The sequence below is a fragment of the Aquila chrysaetos genome, chromosome 6, assembly GCF_900496995.4.
Source record: "Aquila chrysaetos chrysaetos chromosome 6, bAquChr1.4, whole genome shotgun sequence".
In the NCBI taxonomy this organism is placed as follows: domain Eukaryota; kingdom Metazoa; phylum Chordata; class Aves; order Accipitriformes; family Accipitridae; genus Aquila; species Aquila chrysaetos.
The window spans coordinates 48,295,786-48,316,726 of record NC_044009.1 but is presented as its reverse complement, the minus strand read 5'-3'; the positions used below and the strand labels follow the sequence as shown (position 1 = coordinate 48,316,726).

The 20,941-nt window shown below is 38.7% G+C and overlaps 1 protein-coding gene across 7 annotated transcripts in view; it reads left to right on the top strand.

Moving 5' to 3' along the window:
• Positions 1–20,941, top strand: part of LRP1B (LDL receptor related protein 1B) — a 759,343-nt gene that overhangs the window by 374,976 nt on the left and 363,426 nt on the right. For all 7 annotated transcript variants that reach the window (XM_030018329.2, XM_030018325.2, XM_030018333.2 and 4 more), the window contains 3 exons: positions 7,055–7,174; positions 8,565–8,693; positions 16,073–16,330. In XM_030018329.2, the coding sequence (XP_029874189.1) occupies positions 7,055–7,174; positions 8,565–8,693; positions 16,073–16,330 (507 nt within the window). The remainder of the gene's footprint in view (positions 1–7,054; positions 7,175–8,564; positions 8,694–16,072; positions 16,331–20,941) is intronic.

The window sequence follows — 20,941 nt, the reverse complement described above, 5'->3', positions numbered from 1 at the left end:
GAGACACCTACTGATGGGGATGAGCTCTGATACAGTATAGTTAAGACAACTTTTTCTTATGAATGATAACTAATATGACAAAAGCTGGTTCTCAGCTTTTACGTGACAGCGTTGTCGTTATAGCACTTGCTTAGGAGGAGGGACCCGGGATTACCCAGGTGTGCCTTCAGCCTCGGGGTATTCACACCTCATACCCCACCAACCGTTCCCCCATAGCACGCACCGGTCACTGCGTCTTACGCCACGTAAGGTGTTCTTGTGTTGAATCAATTCTGTTTGGAAAAAGGGAGTTTTGTGGGCTCAGAGAATGCTCATTGGAGTATGACTGTTGCCTGATGATTATAGTAATGGCAAAGGCTGGAAATACAGCAATCTGTTAATATGTTTTATCCAGTAACTATTTTATGGAAAATGCGGGAGCAGCCTGGTACCGAGGACAGAGCACCATTCTCAAGCATCATTTCTCTGCTTATGTCCTAGAAATATTACTGTAACACTCTAGCCTTAGAAAAAGGTTCTGCACTCTGGAGTTTAAGCAAATGGAGTTACCTAACAGCAGTCCAGGCTTAGACATCTAAGCTCTATGAAGGAAAAGGATTGCAGTTATACCCTGGACTTCCAATTTGCTTTAAGTTGCTATAGGTCATTCAGGATGCAGGGTTTGTCAGTTGTCATTCTGGGCTATTGTTACCCTGTCTGTGCATTATACAGAAATCCTGTACTGCCTAATGGATCTCTGGGGTTAGGCAGCTGGAGGCTGGCTTGCAGACCCTAACTGTAAAGGTCTCAGTCTTTAACGCTTCTGAATTTTAGCTATTTTTTTGCTGAATGGGTGGTTTATTTTAGGAAGTAGTAAAAAACAACTTCAGTCCCCTGTTTACCCAAGGCTCCTGACCATGAGTCAGGAAGCAGCAGTGACTCAGATGGTGCCCGGACGCAGAGGCTGCAGCTTGACCTGGGCTAGCCATGGGAAACGCAAAACAGGTGGAGGACATGTTCATCTAAGCGCTTTTCTAAGGGCAAACAGGAATCTTTTTTCTAGCCTAAGGTGTTGTTCCACTTCTCTCCCCCTGGTTTGAGTATAATGGGACATATCTGCCATATATTGCATGTTTTTTGAAATTGGACTCCTTCTGCTTCTCTGCTGAACTTTGAGGTCACCTATAGCGGGACTATAAGGTTATGAATCTAATCTCTGATTTCCATATTTCTTTTTCAGTGGTGTATCTACCATAACAGAGTTGTGGGCTGAGGTGTGTGACAAAGTTCAGGGGTTTGAGGTTTTTTTATGGTGCTATAGTCAAAACTAATAAAATGGCCAACAAATATAAGATAAAAACATGCTGCCTTATTTCAATCCAGCAATTGAATTCTATCAATCAAGCTACCTTTTTCTGCCGGAGAAGCAAACTGTAGAGCTTTATATTGTGTATATAACATCAACAATAACAAACAAACAAAAAACTTAGGGTAGATTACATTAAAGAGTTTAATCTCTAAAAGAATTGTACTTCAAAAACTCGGAAAATGAACTAGAAAAGAAAAATAAGGCTTACGGCATATGGGTGATAAGAATAGTCTAGACATCAGTGTATGAATATTGAATCACAAAAACTGAATGAATAACACAGTGATAAGATCAAGTAAATTCATGAAACACAAAGCTGCCAAAAAGAATACGAATATTTAAGAAAAAAAGAATATGTATGGAGTACAATTAGAAGACTAGTTCAGTAACAAGCTCCCCTAAGTTTTCCTTTGGGTACGTTCCAGAGACAAGGAAAAAAGGATTCATCTTAGTTCCATAATGAAAAATGATGTTTTAGCATAAGATAGAGTGTTGCTTGAGGAATATAGTAGTAGAAGGAACCTCCTGGGTCATGAATGCAGTTTCTGGTGTTTCAGGGGCCTTTCCATATGCTGTCTTTCACAAACCTATCATGATCCATGTCAAAAGCATTTATTTATTTTCTGTCCCTGCTGTTCCCATTCAAAGAGGAGTTCCAGAACCTGATTACAGTAATAGCTAAGAACCTTCTCATTTTCAGCCAGAATTTATTAATGGGCAATTTATAGCCATTTGTACTTCTGCCAATAGCCCTTTAGCTTAAATTGTCTCTTTCCCCGCTGTTGATCCTCTGATATATTCATAGACAGCAGCCATAATTCCTCTTCGTTTTCATCTCCTGGCACTAATCAACACAAAAACTTGTAGTCTCCCCTCAGATTGCAGCTCTCCATTCCCCTGCTAATCCCTGAGGCCATTCTCTGATCCTGCACAAATCTGAGTTTATCCTCCAGATATCCATCAGGGTGGGCACAACCACAAACAGCTGCATCCTAGAAGAAAAGGACTCACGAGCATCCTGGGCCTTGATATCAACACTTTCTCTATGGGAAATACTTATCCCAATGCTCTCGGAGATGCATTTCCCTTTTTCCCAGGCAAAATTGCACTGGTAGCGCATAGTCCTTCTCTGATGAAGTATTTGACAAGGATCCTTTGTCGTTTCAAATGGTGAAGTCCCAAACTGACAGCAGAAGCTCTGCTATTATTCCCTAGGCATATTATCTTGCTCTTCGAACTGGTAAACTTGAGCCAATTGCTTTTATTTACTCCAGCTCTGTATCATTGAGGATTTTCAACTTTATGTAATCAGTAAATTTTAATTTACAGAGTACTGTAAAGTTGCCTATGCTCTCCAGCATATATTGTCATTACAAAAAGAGCAGTACAGGATTTCTGTATTACAGATGTACTTATGAAACATAATTGGGAATGCACTACAGCCAAAAGGCCTTATTATCATCCAAGTGGCTCAGGAATAAGGGCATCTAAATGCATTTCACTGGGTGTGAATCTAGTCCTCTTTCATCCTCTCAGGAAAGGCAAAGCTTTTACTGAGATAACTGAGGTATCTTCGTAAATCTAGTCTATTGCTTGACAATCCCCAAGAGCCAAAAAAGTTTTCAGTATTAAGAAACTGCAAGCTGAACTGCTTTTCTTGTTAACAGAAACAGCCAAAACATCTAAGCTTGAGAACCTGGTGTGAACCTATTGTGAACCTCGTGTCAGCTCAGGAGGAACTGACAAAAAGGATAGTCAGATCAATTGGTTAATCCTTTCATTAAAAAGCCATCCAAGAGATGTTAGTTCCTTATATCATTCATCTTGGATGAACTATGATAAGCAGTGTATTTCCTTGAACACCGAAGGAATAAATGAAGCCAGGATTTTATTAATATGAAGTCCTGTGGGAGCAGTTTGTCCAAGAAGCTTACAGCTCCTCTGAGTCATTGTCAAAGGTATATCGCTTTCGGGGAGATGAGATCAGCAGCATCTTTGCCTGATTGACTACTCTCCTATGGGACTACATACCTGGGAGTTAGAGGAGTATGAAAGTCAGGAAGCATAGGATTGACACGGGTGTCTTTGAGAAAGCAGGGTGGCTTTTGTGGTAGACCTGGAGCACAACTTTAGAGAGGCTCGTTTACGGGGATGTAGGGAAGAAAGATTGCTGCCCTTCATGTCTCCTGTGGAAGAAAGAAAACACTGAACAAAATGACCTAAATCAGAGCTGGATGAATTGTCAGTACTCCCTGGGCTTGGAGAAAATAGATCATCCTAAAGGCACTCACAACTACTTCTGCTACCCTGTATTTCTGCAAATCTCACGGCTTGCTCTGCAGCTCCAGGTCTTGAATTGTGGGTCTCCTTGCGAGCTATAAAGCTCTGTCCTTTTGCTTTCCCTCAGTGCAGCTTCTTCCTTTAAATCTTGCAGCAGAAATACCATGCTTTGACAAATTCAGAGGTTTCGGTAGCTGTGATGAAAGTGGAAAGCTCAGTGATGCTCGTTCTTCACCGCCTATGTACTTTGTAAACCAATTCACATGGAGAATGGAAGAGCAAAGTGGGTGCAGAATTTTACTCTGATACAAAAGCAAGGTAGCAAAGAACAAGAAATGAGCATCCCTGGCTTTCCTGTCTTTAAATTTCCTATCTGGAGCATTAAAAATGTCAGTGTTCACTGCTTCATGATTTTTCTTTGCCTCCTCGCCTCTTTCCAAGAAGCCTGTTACAAATCTAACCAAACCATAAATGTGTACAATGTCTTCCACGGCATGTCCTTCAATACTTCAGACATTTCCAGAGGCAAACAAACTCCATTTTCTTCCAAAGGTTTTCAGGATCAGTTACTTAAAATGAAGAAAACAAAAGAACTAGTAAAATAGAAGATATATTTCCTTACCCTTGACGTTGTTTTTTTTTTTTTTTTTTTTCTTTTCTGCTTGTGGATTCCCCTGGCAGGTTTAACAGATCAGCAATAGAGCAAAAATGTTCTGGGACATGAAGGTGTCTCTCACACAGGCAATAAGAAAACTCTTCACTGGAGCTGTGAATGGAGGCAAATTACTGTTGTAATAATCTGATGGATGATTTAGTGGGGGGAAAATGTTAGTCTGAAGTCAGAAACATATGGCAGTCAACAGTGCTTCTTAAGTGGATTTGTGGGAAAATCTGGTGTGCTTGAAGAATTCCAGGCTGGCTGCCTGGCCAGCCGTCTCCCTCCAGGGAAACTGGTAAAAGTAGTTTTACTGTAAAACTTGGAGGGAAATGATAGGTTGCTGCTTTTCCTAGCTGGCTAAAATGACAGAAGATATTTTGTTTTTCTCACTGGTCCAGTTTCAACTGTCTGAAACCATTATTGACAGTGGACCATGAAACATATCCTTTGAGAAAATAAATTTGAAATTAATTCATCAATTGATCAATAGGATCAGACAGTATTAACAATAAAGTGAATGTAGGGACTTGTGTAAGGGAAGGAAGTATAAGTAGACTACCTCCTCAGAGAAGCCCTTTCTAAAAGCGTAGCAGATGGGATGATGACACCAACAAAGTTGTGAGAGACAGCATGAGAAATAAAAAAGTGCGGAAAGAATGAAGGTTGAGATGTGTGACAAGAAATATTTTTGGCAGAAACGGTCTATCCACAGCACTTCGGTTATACTTACTGTAAGGAAAATGCAACTGTTTTGTTGTTAAAAGCCACCCACGTGATACTGCAATGATTTAAAATCAATTAAATGGAACAGTGTTTGTGAAACATATGAGCAGATAGACTGTTTTTATTAATTTTCCCTTAATGGATCTCACTTGCCAATTTATCGTTGCTGTTCTCCAGCAGCCTTTACTGGCTGTGTACAGGTCCTACTATTCTGGTTTAAGCTGCTGGCTGTCTGCACCCATTATGGAAAAAGTACAAACTAGCCAAGTCCCGTTTGTGAGTCAAATAGTTATCATCCGGTAAAAGCTCCTGGCTGTACAGCATCAGACAAATATTTGAGGGAGAAAATTATAGGTTGTAAAGGATGGTTGATCCATGTTTGCTTAGAAAATGAAATGTATATGTCGATTTTGTTCAGATAGAAATACTAAATAAACACATACTACCTAATCAGCCACGGTTCTAGCTCCACACCCCGGCATGCAGTTCCATTTCATGTTATCTTAGGGAAGTTTCCTGGTTTGCATTCTGCGTGGGACTTGTTCTTGGAAAGGTGTAATAGATTTAAGGACTGGACTAGGGACAAGAAACCAACAAAACAAGCTACAGCCAAAAAATGTATTATCTTCCTATTCACAAGGGCACAAAAGGCAGAGAAATAACCCACAAACCACTTGGAAAATGGGCAGATTTAGACAGTGGGTGGTTTATCAGCCTCTAGTCAGTCTGTAGATTGTGTGGATTACAGAGTTCTAGGGAATGCCCTGAGATAATTGTGTGAAACCTCTTTGTTTTTAGAATAGTTGCATTATAGTAAGTACTAAGTTTGGGTGCCAGCCACATCCACTTTTCTCCCAAAATTGCAGCTTTATTTTGACACCGGCAGACATTCCAGAATTGAAGCCCCAGGGCTCGGATGCTGATGCAGACTCCTTTTCATATGCATTTTCATTCTACTCCCAAGTAGAACTTGATGAATAATGATCAGATGGAATAAAACTGCCCAGATATTAAAGTACAGATTTCTCTTTTTTGTTAGGACATACCTAGTTACTTAAAGCCAACCCTGTACCAGAACCTTTCTCTGTCCATTTACAGGTTATTTTCTGATCCATCTGCATATAGGTTTGAAAAATATCTTCAGATCAACTCCTTAAGCTGTTTTCCTCAATCCTTTTCTTACTTTCCTGGAGGGAAAAATGTTGTTGTTCATTAAAACACTGTTCTTTTTGATCAGCACAATTATTGATACATGTCATACAGCTTGGGGCTGAGAAGTGTTTGAGGTTTTTTTGTTTGTTTTAATGCTGTTTCACGATGGAAAACATTACAGTGTATATTTCTACAATATTTCTTCTGGTTGCTAGCATCATGCCTTGTGCTGATGGTATGTATTTAAGCAATAGATTCTATGAAGGACTTCAGTAGTAATGACGTATATAATGGCCACTGTTTATCCAGCATTACGTGTCCAATGTTAAATTATTGAGCTAGAACGTATTCCCATTGATTGCTGTGAAGGTTATATGTGTATCAATAAATCAAAACAAGCTTTAAAAGGATAGAAAATCAATTGATATGAGGAATAGGAAAGACATAGATGTTGAAACCTTTCTCATAACCTTGGCTGTTTTTTATAATTATAATCTAACTGTTTGAGCGTTGGTGTTTGTTTTTTGTTTTTTGGGTTTTTTTTTCCAAATCATTGCTTTGACTGAAAATGACTGATGTGCAAAAAATGGATGTCTAAGCAGAGCAACAGTACACCTCGATAATAAACTTGTGAGCAACTTTTGATAGAAATAAAATGCTGATTTCTATTTATTAACTTGCTGAAATGCAATTTTCAAAGCAAGCGTTTTGCAATGTATGTGTCAGATTTCCAAACCCAGCTAACATAAATGATAGTGGTGTTTCCTTCCTGAGACATGCACTTACCTATATATAAAAGTTTCTTTACAACTATAAAAGTTTCTTTTCCAGTTGCAATTCAGGAATAATAAAAACATTTAGTGACATTTCGCTCTAACTAATATAATTTACAGAATTGCTACCCAAATGCCAGCAGATGAATTGCCAGTACAAATGTGCCATTACCAGGAATGGCACCAGGTGTTACTGTGGAGATGGATATGAAACAAGCCGTGATGGAAGAAGCTGCACAGGTAAACACGAAATACGCTGTAACGGTAAGACCCAGGTACCCTAATGGTTCCCTGATGGCTGTCAGGTGCGGCGAGGCGCCGGTGGGCTGCCAGCTCCGGCCAACGGCAGGCTGGCCGGCACAGCCGCTTCCTCGCCCGTCTTCAAAGGTGTTCATCAGGGAACGAGCGTGGGTTTCTGGAGCAAGGAGGGGGAAAGAATCCCTCTCCAAAACAAGGGTCAGGACCTCCCTGCTGCTGCTTCGGTGCTCTCGTGCCTGCGCCCCAGCAGTAGGTAGTCTTAAGTTACTGGAAGGAAAGCGTCTTCAGCCAGACTGGCGGAGGTGGGGAGTCTCTCCCCCTGCTCAGCCAAGCTTACAGCTCGTTTGTGCGAGCTGCTCTCCAGACCTCACTACCAGGAGACCCTGTAAAACTTCTAGCATTTCGCCTCGTGCCCATAAAGTCACACCTAGATTAGAATTTGATAAATGAACACTCTGAGATCATACAACTTAGCTGGGAATGTTATTTCGGCATAATTAATTGTAGACTGAAATGGGTGTTCTTTTCCATTTTTGAAATATATGACTTCTTAGTTCTCTATCCAGGTATTTGTTTCCTGGTTTATTTTTTCTCTTTTTATAATCATATTGGAGTTCTGTTGCCTTATGTATATGCTCACTACCAATCACTCCTCTCTCCAAGTAATAGTGCTAAGCCAGATTCTTCATAAATGTAATTTATTATAAGTTCTTTTGCTCCATGGTTGTCATGTTTTGTGATTAAAAATATATCTGAAGAAATAATTTCAACAGCAGTTTTTTAAAATGTCAATTTATTACTTAAACCCTCAACCACTGTTAAATAGCATATCTTGATTTTATGGTATTATGCCTATATACCCTAGTTGAGAAAATTGTTCTTTATATTTATTAGAGAAATATATAGTTTTTGGTGTAGTGGATGATGGTTTAATGTAGAAGTTGTGACAGTTCATTTAAGGAACTATAAGACATTGCCAGCATAAATAGGTTGAGAAGGATAATCAATTATTTCCTCTCTTGAAATGTTGCTTCATTCATCAACCGCGATAACTAGTGGTCTCTAGTATGAACAAGAACCCAAATGTCCCCCTAACATGACGTAGACATTGGACACTACTTGAAAAAATGAAGGTTTTATCTTTCAAAATTAATAGCTATTGAACTTGAAAACTCCTAGCCTTCTGTTTGGTTACTGGAGTGATTTCAACAGCCAACATCCATGATAAGGTCATGGCTTGAGAAGGGGAAAACATAAAGCATCATACCATAGTGACTTAATGACTTAAACTTTTCTCTTATAATTCTGATTTTTTTGTTGAATTTCTTTTTTTTTCTAATCCTTAAACAAGATCTCATTAATGTCCCTTTAGATTTGAATGAATGCAATATGTATGGAAGCTGTAGCCAGATGTGTGTAAATACAGATGGATCATACACTTGCAGCTGTGTGGAGGGTTATGTACTTCAGCCTGATAACAAATCCTGCAAGGCCAAAAATGGTAAGTTTTAACGTCTTTTTACCTTAATGAAAATATTTTGTGTTTTGGTCCTATGTAGAGGATATGTATTAAAAGATAGACAGAGACAAACACAGAGGAGATGGACTTTCCTTCACTCTACTACAAAGAGCCACACAACAACCCTAGAAAAACTTTTCACGTATTATGACAATACTCCAAGGGAAATATTTGAAGTTATTATATGGTTATTATTAATTAAAGTGAAATACTCAATTCAGCCAAGAACAGTTCCCAGTTTCCCTGCTCATAAATAAATCAAAGATTTTCCTCCCACAAAAAAAAATAGGCTGTTTACTCTGGGAAGACAACGGAGATAGTGAGAAGACAGAGGAAATGATTGTGAGGTAATTGTATCCTTAGGTTAAAAAAAGACATGAGATTGCTCTGTCCTTGCAATATCCCAAGAGGTGAACTTCATGATATACATATTCGCACTAGGCTTTTTGTTGCTTGGTGCATGTTTTCATTAGTAATAGTGGATTGGGTATTTGAGGAAATTAGTGAATTGTGTTTAATGAAGCGATATGGTACACAGTATTTTCTTACTCAGCATATTGAATTAACAATGCTTTTATATTAAAAAAAAACCCAAAGTTCCTTAAGCAATTATTCGACATGCACAATGATTCAACACTCAAGTATAAAGCTGTGTTTGTTATATATTTTTTGAGTCTTCCTTTTTTGTAGTTATTTTGTCATCAGAAAATAGGAAGGTCTACTGGTTTTTTTTGAGGCTTCCTCACATAAAGAGCATTGCTAAATATGTCTGACTTGAGCACCAGTAAGAGTTACAGAGTTTTTTACTGTTTGTACCAAGTTTTGTATTGATCCACACAACATAGCTGAGCAATTTTTTAAAAATCAACAGCGAAGTATTGTGAGATAAGAAAGTCCATACAAAATAAAAATATTTTAATATTCTTCCTCCACTACATGAAAATCAATAACACAATTCTAGATCAGGAAATCCTCATGGTGCCAGTACTGGGCTTGAGATGAGCCTTTGAGTTTCCCTTCTTAGATCCAGCAGACTGTGTAACAACTGAGTGTTGTAGTGAGCTGCCAGTGTCTTGGTGGTCTTGATGAAATGAATCAGATTAACAGAGGAGAACTACTCCTCTGTATTTTTTAATACTTGATCATGTTTATTTTACAGTAGTTTTCACTTTTTCTGTTATTTTCAGAAAGGGATCACTACTCATTAATCAGAGAAATAACTGCAGGACAGTGCAAATCAAAATCACAGTGCTGCAAAGAGATGAGTGTTGCTCATTACATTGTTTTTTTGTGTAAACACAACTTTTCTTTGAATTAATGCTGGATTAAATTATCAATATGATGAATATTTGGGTCAAATACATCACAGGCCACAGAGGTCAAAAAGATGCCAGGCACAGTAATGAAGGTGCTTTTATCGCAGAGCTCTGCAAGAGCTGCAGTGACTTGTAATAGCTTATGTTGCTTCACTGGGCCCAGTTTACTGTGTGGAAAATAGAGAAGTTTCCACGTGCTGGCAGGTCACTTTCCTACACCCTTACCGTTACATTTGTAGCTTCACTGATCATACAAGCTGCTTTTCACGGGTTTCGGCCTTGTAGGATAAGGTTTGAGCAGGGACAAAAGCAAGGCTGGTGGAAAGTATCTAAAATGTGTAATGGATCACAAGTTGGAAATGAGTCCACGTCATCCCATTGCGCAGGGGTAGAGGTACTATCTTGATATGTATAAGTAGGATTATTACTTCCAAGATGTATGAAGTAATCCTGCTACTTACTCAATACTGGGAGGTCTTCAGCTGGGATAGGACATCCAGTAAGGGGCACCACGCAAGGCAGCTGTGGGTGAGTAGAACAGAATCCAGGAAGAAAAGGTGTCTAAGGGAAAAAAAAAAGAGCACTTGGAAAAATTATCAACTTTTTTTGCCTTAAAAAGCCTGAAGGAAATAAGGATGAAGAGAGCAAGCTATCCGCTTTGTCTACATTTGACAAAAGTAGTCAAATAGATAAAGAAAATGAGCTAAGGAATATTCTGTTCTGTGTGTAAAAGGTATGAAAGATAAGAAGCAGCAGTAAAGGTTTAGGTTAGGTTAGGCATTATGTAAAACTTTCCACGTTAATAACGGCAGATCTGCTAAGAATATGAATTGCCATCCAGGTTGAGATCCTAGATACGGCACAATATGCAACACCAAACTATCAGCCCTTTGCCACATCTCAGTTGTCTCTGTAAATTGAGTGGGAGGTTTCTGAATATTTACGAGTAGAGAAGCGGGGGACACGGTGGAGACCCCAGGTACCGAAGGTGCCAAGCTTGGTGGGCACGGGTCCAAAGGAGCCCTGCCCCGGCGCAGGGGACGGGTGCGGTGGCCGCTGGAGATCCCCAGCAGCTCTTGCCCAGCCTCGGAGCCCATCCCTGCGCAACCATCTTCCCGCGGGTGGTACGGTACAATTAGCAAAGAAGTTCACAGAAGCTACTTTTTTCTTACCCTTCAGGCAGCCAAATGCTTGGCTGTGAAGGTGGTAAGGTTTATCCCTCATTAAATTCTGCATTTTCTTCCTCAGCTCATTTAAATAACTTTGGAGCCGGAAACTTTTAGCTGCACCGTACCTTTGGGAAGGATGTTAAAATAGGTATCAAAACAGCTGGGGGCACACCATGTTTGTTTCCAGACTTTTTAACCACACTTTCTTTTATGAATAAAGAAGCAGTTAATGACTTCTTCCGAGGGGAAAATGAAACAAAACATAGCTTTGCTGAACAGAGTTTTAGAACTTCTTTGTTTACCAAGTTTGTATGCCTATATCGCAAGGCCTGCATTTGATGAAAAGAATATTTAAGGAAACAAAATTACAGAATTGGAAATCTTTAGCTGAGGAAAAAAAAATCATCTTTCTTCCAAAAGTTCCTGGTATATCTGCATAGCCTATCTAGAGAGAAATGCCATGTGATAAGAAACATTTGTCATGTAGATAAAGCAGTATGAACTGATAATGATTAAAGCAAAAAGCTTTTTCTGGTATTTAGGAAAGATTCATCACTCTTAAATTGATTCACAACACAGTTTTCTCGTAAAATCTCACAGAACTAAGTTTTGAAGCTTTAGAAATAAAGCAGCCCATTTGTGGGGTATATTCTGGATAAACATCGAAAATTAATTTCAAAATAGAATCGGACTGCATTTTATTCAAGGCCACTAAATATTTTTCAGAGTTTTATACAATACAGGTATTGCTAAGAGCAAAGCGCTTATAATTTACAATGCATACCTCAGGAGAAGGGTTTTTAAGCTGCTTGTAAACACTGAATTCTGGTTTTTATCCTTTTCATGTCATTATAGTGGGAGAAAAAAAAAAAAATTGCTGGCATTTCTGAAGCTTTTCTTCCAGAGGAGAAGTAGGACTGTTGGCAGTGCAAAATGCCTTAGTTTCTGATTTGTTGTGACATCACTTATTGATCTGTATTTTAGACAAGATCGGGAGGGGGGAAATGCAAGTCTTTCATCTTTTCCACTACTCTATCTTAAACATAATTCAAAGGAAGATGCTTTCATTTTAGTCAAGAGGGGTGAATCATAAAACTTTCCTGGATTAGAGAGCTCTTTACTTCTTATCTTTCCTATAAAATGAAAAAAAAAAAAAAAAAAAAACCCACAACCTTGTGAAAAAATAACACACATGAAGTCCAGTTATTTGAAAAGTTGCTGTCAGCTCACTGTAACTCATCCTAGATCTGTCCACTAAACTTTTAAGCTTTGTAGATTCTGCTCTTGAGAAACAGACAGTTTTTCTGGGGGAGAAGACATGATTTTTTTTTTTAATCTTTTTTGTTTTTCATCTGCATTATACAATACAGTAAGATGCTTTAAATATTTTTTTGTAGGAACTTTCAATATTTTTGTATAGATTTATCATTAAAATAATTTTACTCTTTTTTTTTTAATAAGTAATTATGAAATCAGCCTTTATCTGAGCAATGCTGAAATAAGCAGGGTACCTACCCTACTGTGGAAAAACATGATTAACTGATTCAATCCACTGAATTATTTCATGTATGGGCTGCTTGAAAAAAATAATTTCAAGCTCAGTAATCTAGTTTCTGGAGAAGTTCTGCCAGAACACAGATGTATTTTTAATGTTTAATAGTGCCTGCTGAGCAGAAGCTCTTAGCAGTGCCACGAGTCCTTACGATTTCTTTGTCTGCAGCCAGGTTTGATTACAACTGCTGCTCAGGAGGTTTGACGCTAATTCTTTTTCAGAATTCCCTTATGTCTCAGACATTAATATTAAAATACAGCCTTTCTCCGGAGTTTGGTGAGGTATTAAATCCTTGTTACAGTTGTCAATAGGTCAGTTCAAAATAGCGCAAGACAGGATATGGTTCTCTATTGCAACCTGGGACACTTGAACGACCATGCTGGCTTTGTAACTGCAAACAGCTCCTGTGTAGCTGCCTTCTCTTGAAGGCTTTATAGATTGCAGAGAGTGGAAGTGCCTTACTTAACACAAAGTATAGGAGCAAAACTAATAATAAAGGATTTTTCTCACTGCTGCTGGTTGGGAAAAGAGTGATTGAACTCAGAATTAGGCGGTAGTAGTATTTTGTGGGAAGGGAGAAGCTGAGCACAGAGCTGTTAGATGAAAAAAAAAAAAAAATCCCCCAAATTAGCAGGATGCTGATGGAAACATACCTTTTGTACCAGTCTGGGAAGTCTCTGGGGTGACTGGGTGATGGAGACAGAAGCTCTTAAGTCTGGCTCTCTTCTTCTGATGGGTAGCAGAAGTTGACAAGAAAGACGGGAAAGAGAGATTTACGTACACCAGCCACCTGTTGACTGCAAATGGACCCACCTGGCAGATTTCAAATAAATTGCTTAATAAGAACCGCACTGTCTTCTCTTTTGGAAAAAGCAAGACTAGGGAGCTTCACTCGTGGCTTACACCACAAGGGGTTGTTTCACAAATAAGTTCAGTCCCTTCAGTTGTTAGGTATCTTCTGAAATTTTTAAAAAATTCTTATGCACGGGTAAGACTGATGTATTGGTGGAAGTGAATGTGAGGCCAATGAGGACAGTCAGTAAGTTCGGGAAGTAATGCTACAGCAGTGTGGTTTTGCAGATGTCAGTGTGGGATTTACTGGGGAGGGAAAAAGTATGTTACAAGGTAGAATATACATTATGGAATGAGAAACAATAGGAAAAGAGTAAATGAAATCCACTTTAGAAAGAATACATGCTGATCCCTTATAGAAAAGAAGTTTTTTACATGACAAAATAATAAAAAAAAATCATCAAACGAGATGTTTAAATAAAAGCAGATAGTACCAAAGAACAGAATTTAATGCCTACTTCTGTGGATTTGAGTGAGACCACTAAGCACTGTATTCACTGAAGCATTTTTTTCTCTTTAATCAGACTTGCTGATGAAGTATTATTTGTCAAATCCTTTTATTTATGCAATTATTTTCTCCATTTAGACAGCTGGAATTGCTTAGTAAAATTTTGAAAACTTTATTAGGTAGAATGTTGACCGAAAGTACTACTTGTCAATATGGCACTTAAACATTGATTTATTCCTTTGAATACAAGCAGATTACATTGGGGTGAGAGCTCTTGGCAACACAAATATCTTTCACATATGCTTGCAACTGCAGTGTGAGTTGCTATGTTTTAGGGTAATTTTTTTTAAGTACAACATCCAAAAGTTTGCCCACTTGACAACTTTATTTAGTTTAACAAATGAACAGGACGAACAGACATGTTGTAGTGCTGTTGACCATGTTGCAAAAGAGAAGAACAAAAAAAAAAAAGGGTTTTCACATGAATATACTTCATTGCAAAATTAGACACCATTGTTATTCCAGTTATAACCTGAAGCAATTTTTAGGGTCACCGTATCTTCCTCTCTCAGGGAATCTTCTCATAAGGTCCTGCATCAGCTCAGTCTCGGTTGGAGCAGGACTCCAAATGCTGAACAAATTCTAATAGGAAGGGGATTTTTCAGGAGGCAGTTTCTCTATCCTCTATCTTAAACACATACATGTCTGGTGTTTTTTCCCAGCCAATTCACATAATATTTTATGTCAACAGCGGTTCTTCATTATAAATTGAAGCAAAGCGATGTTACCCACTGTTTCTAATGAAGGAGTTCTTCCCAGAAAGAAAGAGGGAAACTACTGGCATATGGTTTTGATACAGGTGTCCCCCTGACAGTTCTGGATTAACTGGGACCTTATTTCAGTTTAAAGTACTAGTCTAGATGTAGAACAAGATGTCACTCAATGCAGCAGTGGCACCATGTATAGCAGACTCCTCATCATATTCATTTGCAGTTGGCTAAGTCAGATGCATAACTGCAAACCAGCCCTGGATGTTTGAGACGGTAATGCAATTAAAGATACACCCAGAGCAAGAACAGCTGCTTTTGTGCCCCATAGCGCTCATCCTCATGCTAAAAATAATTTGTCTCAATGAGAGTTGTTTGTTCCTCTGTGTGGATAACGTAACTTTTTAAAGTTTTAAGCTGAACTGGAACATTTTCTATTTTAAGTTACATATTCTTCACTATTGGGGTTTGTTTCCTTCAGTATTCACACATTGCTCAAGTATTTTTATAAATTACTAGCAGGATTTCTAGGCAAAGTGATTCAGGTGAATGTGACAACACTTTTAAGTTGCATGTAATATCTTAACATGAATTGCTTCTTCGTATTTTTTGTTTGTTTGTTTATTGTGACATTAACGGTAACCTAATGGAAAACTACGCATTCTTTGTTCCCTTTTGGCTGTCAGGAAACTCCATTGCATGATGCTTTCTCCTTTATAATGCACAGTATTAGGCCCATCATCTGTATGATGTAGCGAGGTTTCACCGCATTGAGTTTTTTGTTAGGTTGGTTTTAATTTTCTTTAGCACCATCCGCTCCTCAGTTTTTGTCTTATTTTACAGACTCTAATAGGAAAAGTACCTTACCATTTCATGTGTACTCGTAAGTTCTGCAAGTTTTCCTGGCCTTCATTCTTTCAGAAATGCCAGTAATCTGGATAGAAATAATTTGCATAAGTTGTATTTCATTTTATGACTTAGGCATGAAAAATGTTGCAATAATGATACTTGGAATTAAACAGAAGCTGTGGGGCTGGGGTAATTAATTTTCTCTAATGATGTGAACCATTAGAACAGCAGGATAAAATAGACCAGTAATTTGGAATATATGATAGTTACAAAAATAAAAACAAAACCAATTTATTATATCTCCTAAAACATGCAGGTAAGAACATTAAAAACTACATTAAAAGTGAGAAGTTAAATACGATATACGCAGTCTCTTAACCCTTTAAATTCTCTTCACTTTGTTTTTAGAGCCTGCTGATAGACCTCCTCTTCTTCTGATTGCAAGCTCTGAAACAATTGAGGTATTATACCTTAATGGAAGCAAAATGTCTGCCCGATCTCCTGTAAAAGGATCTGCAGTTTTGACACTAGACTACAGCTACAAAGAAGACACAGTTTGTTGGATTGAATCAAGAGATCTTTCAAGTCAGCTGAAGTGTACCAAGATAACAAAAGCTGGGAAGTTAACAGATGAGTGGATAATAAACATTGCTCAGTATCTTCACAGTAAGTATTTGACAGCGTTTTAGGAAAACAGTAGCGTCTGTCTCGGCAAACTGTTGCAGGAGCCTTCAGAAGTATTTTGGGGCTTGCTGTTGAAAATAGTCTTAAGGCATTAAATATTGCAACTCATACTGAAGCACTTTTATGTTTCTCACTCCTATTATATATGTATTCAGTATGAGTTGCAGTATTTCTATCTATGCAAAGTTTTTAAAGATGTGCAATTTTATAGACTAAATATAATGTGTGGACGTTATAGAAACAGCGCAACAGAAGAACAAATGTAAAATGCTTCATTTTCTCTGGCAAAGTAGTGCTACATAAAGCTTGAAAATGATTCCTTGCTACTGGGACAATATTAACAATGAATTAAAGAGACACCTGCTTATCACATTTGCTGTCAACTATGATAGGTATGTTAGTTCTTAAAAATAACAAAATATTTCCTGACTTACTGGAAATAAATTGCTGCCCTTTTTTGCTATTAGGAAAAAAAAATTTAAAAAGACCTAAACCCATCATACCGAATTAGTCTTTGGCATTACAGCGTTATTTCTCAATCAGCTTTTCAATTTGTGGAAAGCCGTTATCTTCTGAACGAGGTGTTCATCCACTTACACATTCTCATGTGAACCGACTGCAAAATAGCATGCAATAAAAAAAAAAAGCAATTTTCTTCATCTTTCACAGAAGAGCTGTCCACGGATCAGCTTATAAACCACAGCACTGAGGAGTGCAATGGTGGTGTTAATAACAGCCTTCTAAAAACTCAAGACTGGAACTTAAGATTGCACCTAAGATTTTGAAAAATCCTTTTAAGGAGAGGTGGGCTTCAAAGAATAGCTCTGAAGGGATCTCAAACTCTCTGACCATCCGGTTCAGGAATATTCAAATCACAAATTTGATTATAAATCTTAGAAGTGCATGTCAAAGTGAAGAATTCTTCTTAGAGATTGTGCCTTAGACTATCCAGATAGCTGTTGTAAGATGTGGTCATTTCTGCAGAGTAAAGGTGGGTTGTTTAACCTATTTTCCTAATTATATATTTACTAGAATAGAAAATTAAATTTAAAAACAAACAAACAAACAAAAATAGGGTTTGGGTTTTGGGGTTTTGTTCACCCTTCATTGTGACTATTTTACTTTTAGAGAACTCTCTTGTCCTAGATGTAATGTATAGGTGTATTTTTTTTTTTTGTCTTCTTCCAATTTTATTCAGTTTTTTTTTTTTTTTAATTGTTGTATTTTAGAGGGCTTTTCATACTTCAGATATCTAAGAGCCCTAAAAATCTTGGTGGTAGTATTTGATTGTGGTTTTTTAATTCACTCTCTTATTGATATTTTATTTTCTTTTCCTTTTAGTAAGAACAATCAGATTAACTAGAGTCCTTAGCAAAATTTGTTTTGTATTGAACTGTATGTGTGTCGGTTCTGTCACTTATCTTCATCATCAGAGTGGACCTTAGCACTATGTTTTGTAGTTCTCCACCAGTTGTCTCCTGCACTCCTCTCCCTCTCTTCTCTGCATGTGAAGAGAATTGCTAATCTCTGTGGTGTTCAGGTCTGCATTAGTGCATCTGTTTGCAAAATTAAGGCTATATGATGGGTTTGAAATGAATACAGTGCCTGGAATTAATGAGCTAATCATTTTTCATAGTACTAGTACACATCAGCCTGTGGTCTCTAATATTTTTCTGAAACTTCACTGTAATCGTTCAGTCTTGTTTAAATGAAGAATAGAAGTTCCCACGGACGTGAATCGACTGCAGAGGCTTGTTCCAAATCCTTGTTTAATTTTGATTTGGGAAATAGTTCTGGGAGACTTAGCGAAACATTGCTTGGGGTCAGGCTTGGCGATCTGACTGACAAAATCGAGCAGATTTAACTGTGGTGGTGGTTTTTTCCCAGGCACGCACGTCCACAGACGCTCTTCTGTGGTTGCTGCAGCGGAGCAGCGTCAATCCCCGTGGTCTGGGCATGCCTCCTCAGAGGGACAAGTAGTGTGAAAGCTGCTTTTGTCCCGCTTCTGCTCCCGGCCCGGCGGTGAACGGTCTCCACAGACTGCTTCACTGGGGCATCCGAGGCATGAGACAGCACGGACAACGTGCTGCTCTTTATGGGAATAATAACTTCCAAAGGTTCAGTCAGAACTCAGCTGTTGCAGATTTGTTGGTTGGTTTTTTCCCCCAGTACTCAGTGCAGAAATTATCCGCCCGATTAATATCTTCTCTTCCAGACGTATACCTGGAGTTTTGCCTGCAAGGACATGGCAGGAGTCTCATGTTACTGTATCTATTATAGATGCCTCCACACATGTATAGGTCATTTTGTGGCTACTGCGAAATTGAGTTTTAATTTTAAATTCTTCCTTTTCTTCCCTCCACCTTCTGTTACCCATCAGATGACTTCTGCTATTTCTCTTCATCGTACAGCACTACATCTAATGAGGCAAATTAATTCATTTTAACTCCTTGTCAAGAATTTCAGCCCGAGCATTTTCAAGTGTAATTGTGTTCTCTGGCGGCTCAAGCCAAATAAATGCTCATGCCCATGGAGTTATTCACATAAAAATGGAAGGTCCGTTCTTCATAGGAAACTTTTTTTGTCTTTATGTGTAATTGGAAAGAGGATATTCCTAAAAGTATTAGGAAAAAAAAAAAAAAAGAAAAAGTGTTCTTAGCAGTGTTTGTGGAATTTTGATTTTTTTTTTTTTATCCCAGTCTTCTAATCTGTTCTTTTTATTAGTGGAAGAAAACATCTTATCTGCATATGACACAAAAAGTGGTAGAAAAGTCAGTTATACAAAGTGATTGGGACTGCTTGAAGTGGACTTATTCAACGTGTTTGTTGTAGTGAAGGCAAGTAAGTCTTGTAGTTAGGAATAAAGAATGTAGATCATATTTTAAGACGAAAGACGACATTTAGGAAAGCAGGGACTATGAAAATGACTTTGTTTTCTTGATAGGTCATATAGTACCAGCTCCAGGTAGTAAGCATAAGCTTCAGATTTACAGAGGAAAATAAATTAGGGTCCTTTGGTATCTAGCATTCTCCCTCAAAAGACAGTCCAATATGACTTCATTTTGGGGTGTATGTGTCCCAGACGGATACAGCCGGATTCCTTTGAAGAGCAGTGTTAACTTGGTCTGCATCTGTACCTTATTCTGCATAAGGGTACAGAAGGCAGAGAGGCTGATTCCACACTCGCGTGTTGCTTGCTGCGGGGGAACGGGATGCAACTCCAGCGATGACATTCCCTGTGCTTAGTTATTAAGCTAGTTTCAGGCTTATAAGATTTATTATATCATGGATGGGTTTTGTTTGATAGTTTTAGCCTTTTAAATAACGACAGGTTTCTGTAGGCATGGTAACATCAGCACAGGCATTCTTGTCTTAGCCAAAGCTAGGCATTGGCATGTTGTTTCATCTTTGTCTTTTTAAGACCTAGAAGTTTTTGGAAGAGAAGCTGGAAGATTTCCTCTTGGAAAGATTCATGCAGAAAGTGTCGGAGCCAACTAGGTTTTCAGGGAAGATTCTCCTGTAAGGGAGGCTTGTGCAACCCCTGCCCATAATAACGGACGTGCTCCTTGACGCTTTACACTAGCTCACAGTCCACTTCCAGTTAGTACAGGAAGACTTTCAGGAGCAATCATTTATGTTAAGTGCTATCTCTAGGACCAAACGAGCAAAAATTCTTTTGAATGGCATGAATGTGGAAAATCTCTCACAGTTTTCTGCCCTTTCAAAGCCATGATGTGCAATCTTATACTAATGCTTTTGTGTGTTGGAGTGGGCGGGTGGCAAGAGCAGCACCTTCTGGATGACAGAATCTCCTTCTTCATTTTAATAGGCATTTTGCGTCTTCATCGTTACAAGTACCAAGCACCTTACATGCTCTCCAAACAAGCACCAGGCAGCACAGCCTGGGTTTTAGCCACTATTTTTCCGCAGAATATAACAAAATCTCTTCTGGGATGATGTTTCAAAGCATGATATTTTCTGCTTGGCTGGTATTTGATTCAGGTTTTCTTGGCATTCAGTTATCACGGTACACCAGTACAAATCCTGGAATGCTTTTGTTTAGGTTTGCCACCTTGTGGTGTTTTATACCTCCAGACAGTCGATCCCACGTCACCTTGGAAGGCACACAGGCTTTTCTGTTGGCAGATGTGCTTGTGCAGGACCGATCTGGATGAAAAGAAACCTCTTGCTTCCTCCGTACTAATTCTGTTTTAATCTCGCTGCCTTCCCCAGCCTGCCCTACCACAGCACAGGGGAAGAGTCACTCCAAGGTTGGAACCAGGTGATGGGCACGGAGGGTTGGTAGTCTCTGGTGGGGAGAAGTATTCATCTCTCTGCTCGTGGAACCCAGCACCTTCTCCTTGCCCTCCCAAGCGCAAACCAAAGCTGACTTTTTGGCTTTCCCACTTTTTGGATATGGTTGCTGTGAACATGATCAGACAGGGAGCCCAGAGTATTTTATCAGGATCCAACAGTGTCTGGTTATATTCCTGTTTTCTTCCCTGGTTTTGGTCCCCCTAATTGCCTCCCCATCCCCTGACCCAAAAACTTCCTGGCAGTGATTATCCACAACTACTAGTGCTGCGTTCAGAA